At 25.6% G+C, this 12,634-nt stretch overlaps 1 protein-coding gene across 3 annotated transcripts in view; it reads left to right on the plus strand.

The window, feature by feature from the left end:
- The window catches only part of LOC132930356 (uncharacterized), a 45,285-nt gene continuing 32,651 nt past the window's right edge, over window positions 1-12,634 (plus strand). For 2 of the 3 annotated variants that reach the window (XR_009662217.1, XM_060996189.1), the window contains exons 1-9: window positions 1-96; window positions 3,346-3,410; window positions 4,426-4,546; window positions 6,899-6,982; window positions 8,087-8,178; window positions 8,244-8,429; window positions 9,157-9,350; window positions 9,441-9,577; window positions 10,370-10,494. Coding sequence is in view for 2 of the 3 variants with exons in the window: in XM_060996189.1 (XP_060852172.1) it covers window positions 3,381-3,410; window positions 4,426-4,546; window positions 6,899-6,982; window positions 8,087-8,178; window positions 8,244-8,429; window positions 9,157-9,350; window positions 9,441-9,577; window positions 10,370-10,494 (969 nt within the window). In the remaining variant the exon portion in view is untranslated. Of the gene's footprint in view, window positions 97-409; window positions 431-3,345; window positions 3,411-4,425; window positions 4,547-6,898; window positions 6,983-8,086; window positions 8,179-8,243; window positions 8,430-9,156; window positions 9,351-9,440; window positions 9,578-10,369; window positions 10,495-12,634 lie in introns of those variants that run through there. The other variant, XM_060996200.1, reaches the window with a different exon arrangement.

Here is a 12,634-nt window from a genome sequence, read left to right on the forward strand (position 1 = left end):
AACCTCATAGTTGCTCTGCGGTCGCCCTCCAAATTGTTAATATTTTTTTAACCGCTCAACAACCTAGCTGCAGTTTCGTCAAATTTAATTCTAGAGGTAAGCAGACATTATTTTTTAAAAAAATTTTCTTATCAATTAATTATTTTTATCGTATTTTATTTAAAATTGTAATAAGATAATTAGGTTATTTTTTATATTATCAGAAATTATTTGAATTTATCAGATTAAAGATTAAATTTAAATATTAAAAAAAGGTAATTTTAAATAATTAAATATGTGACTAACCAAAATTTTGTTGTAAAAATTTTAGATTAAATAATAATACAAAAAATATATTATTAACCGACAGTTATAAATGTATTAGTTTTCTAATAACACTCGCTCACTAGTATACGACTCTTCACTCAGCTCAAATTTCAATCTATAGTTGGTAGGTATACTTAATACTATTAGTTAATAGACTTTTATGGTTTTATAGGATAATAAAGCGTACTTATTCCTATACTTTTTTTCAATTTATTTTTTAGTGTTTTGTAGTACGTTAAATAAGTTTTCACTATTGGCGATAGGTGGTAATGATGACGACAAATAAATATATGGTAAAGAAAGGGAGAGATCGAGTCTGAAAGAAGTGCAGCATCCACCGGAAGTTTTCTTCTTAAGAAGTTCTATTACACAAGCTCTTGTTCTTATAACCAGTTAGTCTGGCTAATCGCTACCTGTTGCAAGTGGCTTTTAACATTTTTACACGTTATATAATATGCCTAGGTACTCGTTTGATTATTATAAAAGAAAAAATAATAATTTTACAAATTATTTCAGTAATTATTTTACGTTTACTTCAACAGGTACGTATTAAATAATATCCATTATTTAATACATTTTGTCATTATTATTGGTAAATGTATTGAATATGATTTAATTGTTGTATTATACGCCCCATACACGTTTTCAATAACTAGGCATTATATTAATCCATTATTATTCTATTTGCTTGTGTAAAAATCTATAACACGTTGTCGACTATTATACGTAGGCGCGTGCATACGCACACATACACACACTCTCAACAATAATCATGTGCAAACCGTAGGTATAATAATATATTATTTAGTTTCTCGTAGTACTCGGGCTGTCTAGCTGGTACCACCTATTAACAATAGGTAAATATTTTATTTAAGGTTGGACCACAGATATATAAAACATTGGACGGATAATATTTTTTTTTCATAATGTTTTTGAATTTCTGACGTTATAATTTATAACATATAACCGAGACAATAGACATTGCTCTGCCGCAGGGAACAAATTAATTTTAGTTGATGCGTTATTTTGAGTATTAAAATTTATATGTAATATATTAGGTATGTATAGAGTATAATATCTAATATATAGATACATATTTTTTTTATAAATTACTTTTATAAACGCTTTATGTTTGCTCGCTAATATATATATTATAACATATGGGATTAATTTGGTACTCAAATATTCTTGTTTAATATTTAATGTAAATAGTATTTTAGTTTTGTCTGAATGGGGAAAAGAATGTTAGGTACTTTTTCTACTAGCTTTATAGCAAATTTATTTATTACAAATAATAAAAAAAAAATTATAGGAACATTTCTAATAAGGGAAGTGGTATTAATTAGAAAAAGAAAGAATTTTATAATAATTAACAGACGTGTACAACATATAATTCGATTGAATACATATTGTAGACTGTAGTAAAATATACAATAAATTATTAAAATCTCTTTTATTCTATGAAAAATAGAAAAAAAATACGAAAACAACTCAACTGAGAATCATGTTTTTATCCATAATGTATTGCGTTTCAAATTTATAATTCGATATAAAAAAAAAACATCACGGACATACCTACTCTAGACAGTCAGTCCCCTCCGAATAATTTAATTTGCTTATAATATGAGAATAATTTCCGTATTTTTATTAACATCCGTTGTTTTCTACGATGTACTTAAATGTGAGTGAAATTACAGTATGTTGGTCAGATTTAATTTTGACGTTATGATTCAATAGTGTGTTATGTTATTAAGCCTTTAAGCCTTAAAATTGTATTTAACATGTTGACTATTGACTTTTCTTAATTAATTCTGATTTATATTGGTTCGAAAATATCTCATGTATGTGCACCAATATAAAGTATTATAAGAATTATAAGATTGACATATCATGTATGAATCTAGATCAAGTGTTAGAAAGTCATGTGTCATAACTTATAAGGTCCGATATCATAATATTAAGTGTCATAAAAATCATATATTATAAAAGTTATTTCATATAAAAATCATTTATTTTTTGAAAAGAAAAATTGAATTAACTATATATATATATATATATATTATGTATGGACTAAAATGTTTGTGTTAATAATAAAAATAATCAAAATATAATACAACTGCTGTTCATTTTCGCAATTGCTAAATTACATTTTTAAATTACTCTAAGTATATAACGTATCATATTTTCCGAAATCCGAAAGAAATGTCAAGGTTGGTATTTGACAAGCAGATTAAAATTAACGTCATTTAGGGACTTATTGCTAAGAACAACGTTTTTGATTTTTCGGTAAATTGATTGCGCAAAATGAAAAAAAACATGCTGAATGTGATTCAAAATTGAACACTTCATTAATTGATTATTGATTAAACGACAAGGTGTTCCTTATATTGGTATTTATATGGTATAGGTATGTACTTACTCAAATACGTTGCTAAAAAATAATTATTTTAATATAGAATTCTAATATAGGTATGTAGGTATGGAAAATAAATATTAGGTATACAACATATGGTTTTTATAAGAAATGCATTTTGTAACACATGGCTTTTATGAGATTTAAATTTATGATACTTGACTTTCTAACATTTGACATAATACTATAATATATAATTGTTAATTCAAATATTAATCACGTATATATTATATATATATATATATATATATAAATAATACATTTAATATGTATTCTTATTCTTTCAATTATTTGAGAATTGTTAATACATATTATATTTCTGAAAATTAATGTAATTCTCATAAGTATTTATATATTAATATTAAATTTGTATTCCATTAATTTTAATTCCATTAGAATTATATACATTTTAATAATAAAATTAAAATTAAAATGTATATTTTGAAAAAAATAACTTGTTTTTAAGTCATTTTTTTATTATTTTAATCGATTTAAATAATATTTTACTTCAACCAGGTCCTAAAATAATATTAAATATATATTATTGCAATTGGCATTACTTAAACAATTGTTATTGTATACTATTGATAACTATTATATAATATTATAAATAAATTGTGTTTTAGTGGTTATAAACAACATTATTTAAAAAAAAACTACCATGAGTCAACATCAAGAATCATCCACAACGGTAAGTATATATCATTATTTGTAAATGAATATAATATAATAATATATTATAGTAGAATCTCGGTAATCCAGCCGTTCGATAAACCTATATACGTCCAGTAATCCGGCTATATTAACCTATACTACGTACCAATATGTATTTGACATTTGTATGTAAAGTTACTATCGTAAACGATAAAACTTTAGGTAAAACTAAGTATAATAATAGATTAAATCCGAATAAACTTATAAGATATTTTATCTTTATTCAGTTAACGTTGAAATATAATCAGGTTATTCATTTTTTAATAATTAATACATATATTTTTTAATTTTTCAATCAGTAAAAATGCGTTTTTATATGAACCCTCATTAATCCGCCGTTTTCGTTAATCCGGCAGTAGCGTGGTTTGATATCTGTCGGATTACCGAGATTCTACTGTATATACATTATACTGACTTATACCTATATACTACATATATTAAATATATTTAAATTAACAAATAGATTCTCAATCATTAAAATACATCAGAACATTTTTTTTAAACAAAAATTTATTTACTTGGTTTTAAGTTTTCTCTAATATTCTTAGTCAGGTATTAGCCATATATTATGTAATATTCAGTATACACCTATTATGAATAAATCAGCAAATGTTTCATATTAAATTATTTAATTCAGTATCATAAGCAATTTTTTTTACATATTACATGGTTAATAGATAACCTACTAATATTAATCTTAATAAAACCAATTAAACATAGTAAATAATAAGTATTATTTTTATGAGGGACATTTGGAAATGTAAGATAGATTTTTCCTCGTGATTTTTATGCATTTATTTTGTATGAAATAAATATATCGGTAACTAGTTTTTAATACAATTAAAATAGTAAATATTTATTTCCATAAAATTTCCCTTGATACCATTATTATAATATTATTTTATCTTAAAGGCAGTGTTTTTTTTAAAGTACAATTACAACAGTCAACAATTAGTAATTAATTAAAAATTTTTTGTTTAAATGATTTATAGAATGTTAAAGTTATTGATTTAATAAGTGACACGGTTACGAAACCAGACATTCATATGCGGCAAGCTATGTTTGAAGCAGAAGTTGGAGATGATGGTTATCAAGAAGACCCAACCGTACGTTGTACGTATTAATTTAATGTCATTACTCATTACAATTTACAACTGAGTACATGTTGACAGATAAAAATGTATTATAGTTAAATAGCATGAAGATAAAAAATATCAAGTAATTTTTGGCACGTAGTGTTAGAAAATTTTTCCACCCTAATCGATATTATGTTATAATGCGTGTAATGTGCGTTTATCGATTCTGCCAAACTTTGATGTATATTAATTTCTCTGGCTCATACATTATTATATTATTAAATATTTTAAGTATATTCATAATAAAATACGTTATTGGATCTTCTAAAGTTCCAACCGTAATATACATGTATTTATTCCAGCGAAGATCACGTATCGCATCGGTTTCATTTAATATTTGATCATTAGGATAACCTATACTTGAGATAAATAATTATCTAGTAGACTTCTTTATCCAAATCAAATTGGTGACGCCACGAACAGTAGAGAATATTTTCCTCAAACGTTCATGTATTATTACTTTTATACAGTTCCTAGATTATGAAGTTTTATATCTCCAAAAACGTGAATTTATGATCTTTTTTTTTAACAATCACATTAATTATTAACAGCAATGTTAAAAATTTCAAAAATGTATACATTACTCTAAACATATTATTATAATATAGCATATAAAATAGTCAAAAAAATAAAAATAATTAATTATAATAATGAGTATGGTCACTTTTGTAAACTAACTAATGCATAATAAATATTTGGCTCTTTTTAAACTATTTATATACAATGTACTTACATTTTATTTGATATTTGGACTTTTTTAGTGATTTTTATGTATGATTACATTTTATTTTGCAAGTAAAAAAGCATTAAATATTTAATGCAAAGTTTCTCATAAATTTGCAAGGGGCAGAGTTTATAAATTATTATATTAATTATAACATTTATAACTGTACCGTCTGTACCTATACTGCTATAGTATTATAAATTATAAATATAAAGAATTTGTTTTACCCCTATATATTGGTATAGGGTTGCTCACACAAAAATTTAATTTTTAATAACGGAAATGGAAATTGTTCGTTTTAGAGTTTCCATTTGTCATAGATATACAATTAAAAAAAAATTGTATAGTTTAGCCTTAAACTGGCGGTCGCCAAATATTTTTAATTATCATCATGATAATAATTGTTGAGATTTACAATTAATAAATAAAATATGGGGTTTCTGATAAAAACGTACGATTTATTATATAAAATTCAGAAAATATTTCTAAATATAGATGTTATGATAACCAATAACACGCGTTTTTATCGGTGTTCCGTTAGAGCTGTAAGCGCCAGTTGCAAGTTGTACACCAGACCATTATGAATTGTATGTTTATAACTTTTTACGTAGTGTTTAACAGTCAAATATACACGTACCAATATGAGTAAAAACCATCTTTGGAACATTTTATAACACAATTCAACATAATAATAATACATAATAAAAGGGTCGCTCAAAATCTTGATAAGGGGTCGCGCACTCAAAAAGATTGGAAGTCGCTTATCTAGCCGATCCACTATTGTACGTTACGTGACATTTTTTTTTTAATTAAAAGAAAATAATATCTAATTTATTCTTATTCAAATGTGCAAAAAAATGCAATGTTTTTTTATATCTGTAGTTTATTATTTATCAATTACCAAATGCCACAGGTAGATTGCCCGTCTTAGTCGAATTAGTTCACAAAGTGAGGTACACTGATGCCGATTTGCCCGTGAACTGAGGTACACTAAAACTGAGAAACTGATTTTCGAATGAAGTTAGGATGCATAGCTAATTATTATAACATTATAAGTTTTAGCCGTCTTAGGTTTTTCTATTATTTTTATTTTGTATAGAGTTATGATCACTATTAACTCGTATTTAAGTTCAAAAAACCTTGGAAAATTTTTTTAAGAGGACTGAGATAATTCTATTACATTTAAATTTTAAAACACGATAATTTACTCTGATATTAAAACTAATGAAATAAATGTGAAATGTTAAACATAAAATTCATGTATTAAACTTAGCAAGTATGAATAAATGCGGCGTGTCCTCTTAACAATAAAAACGTAAACCGTGGATCAATTTAAAAGCATTTTGTTATTTCTTTTTTTAAAAGATCGATTTTTAAAGAAATAACGCATTCAATTTCTAAGCATCTGCAGATATTTTAAAACGAGATCTTGTTTAAATAACAGTCATTGTCCATGCTAACTAAGAACTAAGTTAAATGTCACTCTATATAACTCCCTCGAAATAGGATATAAATTCATGTCTCTGTAGTAATATATATACTCGAATACTAGTATTATATATAACTTGATAAGTATACAATTGACTTTGTTCTTTAAAAATATAGTATTGGAAAAGAAATCATCAACACTTTTTGAAAAAGAAGCGGCATTATTTGTACCAAGCGGTCTCATGGGAAATTTAGTAGCAAGTAATTATTTTTTTTATTATAAATAATATTTAAAAAAATATTTGTGATTTGTCTTTTTAGTTTTTATAACTCTAAAATGTCTAACACAATTTTATGTTTTAATCATGTAAATATTTTATGTTAATGATATAATAATTGTGTGAATAAAATATCCAAGTTCTTTTAATAAAATATTAATAATTAATAATTCTTAAAAAAAAAAATCTAGCTTATTGATACAGATAAATTTAGACAAATTGACATGTTAAATCTTGTAACGTTATGAACATACATTTTTCACATAATTTCCAGTCGAAATAAAACAACATTTAAAATATATTTATTATATATATTTCTTCATATTTTTAATTGTTATATTTTTTCTAAATTTTTACTTTTTTAAATGACATCACACATTCTCAATTTCATATTTTTCAAAATATTTCGATACGATAGTTTATGAGTTATAAGTATTTTAAGCTTAGGTGTGCGGAGCAGTAGACCATCATTTTGCAAGATTTCTCTGTACCATTTCACTCTCAGAGCTTCCCTAAGTTTTTAAATACTTATACCTCAAAGGCCACTAGTCCTAATTTCGATTTTTATGTATCGAAATACTCCGAAAAATATTCTGCTTCAAAATATGAAATTAAAAATGTTGTTGTCATGCAAAAAAGTAAGAAACTTAAAAGATTAAAACGATAAAAATTATTAAAAAATTTAAGAAAAATATTGTTTTTTTTCGACTGAAAATTATATGAAAAAAATATTTTTGAAAACGGTATAGATTTTTAAATAATGAGTGTTATTTGATAAAAGATCCACACCATATATTTTATTATTTTAGCGGTCGTGGCAACGTACCTTTGAGGTAATAAATCGAAGTTGATTGACACAATATTTCTTTTTTCATATTTATTTTTGCACCAAATTAAGTAAATTGTTAAACTGGTATTTAAGTACTATTTGTTTATTTAATATCTTATATATTTATAAAGTGGTATTTAGCAATTTATGAAACAGAATTATAAGAAAGAGTGTGAAACAAAATACATAAAACGTTTGACTATTAGCTCAAGTTTTTTACAAATAAAGATATTTTTAAAAATAACACTAACGTTTCAGTGATGGCTCACATAAAAGATCAACGAGGATGTGAAGTAATAGTTGGCGACAAAAGTCACATTTTGCTGTGGGAACAAAGTGGAGCTGCACAAGTTAAATTTTTGTTTAGTTTGATTGTTTGTTGATTAATACTAATTTAAATATTTTAATTCACCAGTTTGCAGGTTTACAAATGAGAGAAGTTAGAAATTTGCCAGATGGTTCACTCGATATGTCAGAATTACGTGAAAAATGTCGACCGACAAATCCATATGATTACGAATCTTATACATCATTGATTTGTATAGAAAACACTCATAACTATCTTGGCGGAGTAGTAGTTCCCATTGAGTGGCTTGATCAGGTAAAACAAATTATGATTAATTTTTAATTTTTTCTTATTTAAACTGCATAAGTATATGACTTCTTCATTTTTATAATTTAATTAGTATTTGAAATTAAAATTATATTCGTTTTATATTATTACTTTAGTCTATAGAGCTGGAAAAAAATATCTCAATTATTTAACCAATTTTGTTGTTTAAGAACAATAGTCGTTTACTCGTTTACATAAATATTCTAACCAAGACAGAAACAAATCCAAGTATAAATTATTTCCATTTTTAAAATAAAATGATGTATAAAAAATATGTTGTTTTAACGTTTAAGTCTTCCATAGATTAAAAATTATATAATATTATTATTTGTATTGTTATGTAGTGTTATATTAAATTTTTTGTACTTTGAAAATTATTTTACTAAAAATAAGCCGTCAACTTTATAAATAAATTTTTTTATACAACATTACATAGAGAGCAAAGTAGATTTACTAACCAAATTTAAATCTTAAATTTTTTTGGATTTTTGCTTTTAGTATTTAGAATATGTTACTTGATACTTCACATATACCTTATCAATTAGAACATTGTTAAGAGTAACACATTTATTAATTAAAACCTTTAATATCTGCATAAAAATGTACTAAAATAGCTATTACAAGGTAAGGTACATATTTATAAAAATAATAAAAAACATAATATAGTCAAGCAAAGCTATAATAAATAGTGGTTTAATCATGTACTTTTGTTTAGCTAGGAAAATTTGTTAAGGAAAAAAACATCCCTCTGCACATGGACGGAGCTCGAATATTTAACGCAGCCGTTCACCTAGGCGTTCCTGTCAGTCGCATAGCTGAACACTGCGATTCCGTGACGTTCTGTTTAAGTAAAGGACTTGGAGCACCAATTGGTGCAGTTTTGCTGGGCAATAAAATGTTTATCGAAAAGTAATGAATCCGTGTCCCGTTAATTTCTAAATCTATGCTGGAATGCTGGCAACAATATTATTATTTTAAATATCCATTGTCCGAATTTAGATGCCGAAGAATTAGAAAATCCTTGGGTGGATCTATGCGCCAAGCCGGGATCGTGGCCGCAGCTGGAGTGTATGCCTTAGATAACTGCGTAGAAAGACTGGCCGTAGATCACTGGCACGCCAAGAAAATCGGAAATGGTATATAATCGAGTATTTGTGTTTTATAATATATATGACGATGAAATCAAACTCTTTTTAATACTTGACACAAACATGAGCCACGGGGCAATAAAAAAATGCAGCTATATATAAACTTAGAATACTAAAATTCAGATCTAACACCAAGAATATCGTATTATAGAATACTAGTGAGTAGACAGACAGTCCGACAGTACGTATAGTAGTAATCCATCTATTATCATAATATTATCGTCAATAATCCTATGTGCGTATAAATATTAAACAAACTTATTAGCTTAAGATAGCAAATATTTTATACCTCTATAAAATTAAATACAGGAAGACATATTTTGTAGTTTGTCAACACTCATTATTTCAAATATTTTAATTTATTCTGGATAATGAAAGTTATGTAAAATTCTAATAGATATTATTATTTGTAAATACATGAGACCCTACCATATTTTTGTCATGCTTTATTTGTTGTCAAATCTATTATTTATCCACTCCATCGAAATATTGCGACCTATATTTTATTGGTTCAATAATATATTGCAAGCAAACTATTTATTTATTTTTCTAATATTGATGTAACATATATAAAATAGTTAAAATATTTCAAGTATTCAACTAAAGTCAACAGTTTATTTTATTAGTAGGTAAGGATTTAAAGGTTAGATGATGAAGTTAGATGGTGCTGTATTTTTAGATATTGGTATTTAAAGTCCTGTGTTTTTAATTAATAACTATTGTCCATTTAAAACCGGTATTTTGTGGTGATAGTAAAACGAAACTGTTATATTTTTGCAGCAATCCATCAAATGGCCAGTCCTGATGTTACCGTTAACCTTGAGAAAGTCGATACCAATATACTAATAGTAAAGTTAAACGATATGAAGATCAATTCACCTGACTTTTACGACATGCTGTTAAAGGTAAATTAGTAAATAGTTAAGTAATTTGGACAATTTGTTGCAAGGGGCAGTGAAAGAAAAGTGAATACTTACCCATATCCGATTTTAAAATCAGTCCAGTGGGTTGGTTGTTTGTAATAAAAATATAAACCTATTTTTAAGATGTTAAAGAAATATAATATTGTTCACTGAGAAATTATTATCACAGTAAAAATTAATATTAATTAATAGTTGAAACTTGGAAAACACAGACGTGTGAGTATAAGATACATAAGATATTATAATGCGTATATAAGTGGTGTGAGTGTATTGGTTATGTGAAGGGAATATTATTTTATACTTAAGTAGTAAGTTTGTGCTATACTTAATTATTTATTCTTCTTCTCCCAAACATAAAGATTCGATCGTATAATATATCTATGTATAATTATTAATTAATGATAAATAATATTAAGTAAGTAGTGTTGTTTAAATTATCATTTTCAATACTCAATGAAATTTTTAAAATATTAAAGTTATTAAAAATTATTTGAGTTTTTGAAGTGTTTATATTAGGCTTCGTCATAAGTTTTTGTTACTGAAACCTAAAACTCCAAAAATATTAAGGTTACGTTTTTAATGAATATTTGATTTATAAATATTGACAATATTGGATATTTAAACAAAAATTAACGATTTTAGTTATTTTGTTGTAATTAAAAATATATATTATTTATAAGAGTTTTATACAATGACATTTTTTAAATATTTAGATTCATTTTAAACTACTATATATTTATATCGTATAACTCCTATTGTATTAACTATGAATTCCTATAGAAAAACAAAATATATTATAAATAAAAGTTAAATATACATAATATAGTATTATAATAATGTTGACCGACAGACAGGTTTTCACTCAGAACAACTCCACTCGTGTTTTGTATATTGTATGCGATAATAAATGTAATAACGATAATTTATCGTTGAATTCCTATTTGACATATCCATTTCACTATTTCAGTAATCTACTCACAACGAGGTACACTCAACACTCGAAAACTACTGTACAGCAGAGCGTTACTTAATGGGACATAATTCAGTTTTTTTATTGTTGGTACAAACATTTTTGCATGCTATTTAAAATCATTATCAAGGCACATTAATGGGCACTTTATTTTGGGCGAGGGGGGTCAAAAGATGGCATACTTATATGTATTTTTCTTCTTTTTTGCCTGCTCTACCAAAGTGCTAACTATATGAGGTTGACCCTCGTTGTCCTATATCTCTTATAGTGCTCTATGCTCCATCTCTCCTTTATCCACACCAGCTATTTTCATGTCATTCTCTAATCTATCTAACCACATTTTGTTCCGTATTTTTTTCCCTCTATTTCCTTCCTTCGACATTAATTTCCATAACCTTACTGCTTCTAAATTGCCACTTCTCTAACTAGATATATCCACTCTGTAGAATATTTGTGTAAATTATTTAAGACAATATCGCTTACATCGTTATATTGGTATGAAAAAATCACCAGTGTCCATTGGCCATTGTTACTATTTTTTTCTAATTATGTGTACTTTTAATGTATTTATATTTGCATTTATTTTATGGTTGCCAGTGGTATTTACACCTAGCAAATACATTTATGAGTATAAGCCGGGTACGTACTTTATAAAAGTGTATACATATTTTGTGTTGTGCACTTGAAATATAGAATATAGCTAGCAATTAGGTAAATAAAACCTAAAATGTATTATATGGGCACCTTTGCTCATAGTTCCATCACATACAATCCACTTAATTAACATTTCTATATTTTTCCACTTGCTATTTTAATTTACCAACTTTTTAAAAAAAAACTCAATTTAATAACAAACCACGTGGAGTTGTAAAACTAAAAATATTTAACATCATTAAACAGTATTATAATAAATTTATAACTCAATATCTAATTTAATATACTTAGAAATATCAGTGCTTATATTTTATTTTTGGCATGCCAAAGAAGGCGTTTTAAAAAAAGTTATTGCGAGTGCATCACCCATATATCCTCCCGCTCAAAAAAAAAAAAAAACGCCTCTTTTAGTTATTTTTTCAATTTTTAATTCTAGCACTATAAGTATAAACCTAAGTTCTAAAGCGTCAAGTAAAAACTAAACAATTATTCTTAAAT

This window comes from Rhopalosiphum padi, chromosome 1 (genome assembly GCF_020882245.1).
Source record: "Rhopalosiphum padi isolate XX-2018 chromosome 1, ASM2088224v1, whole genome shotgun sequence".
Lineage (NCBI taxonomy): Eukaryota > Metazoa > Arthropoda > Insecta > Hemiptera > Aphididae > Rhopalosiphum > Rhopalosiphum padi.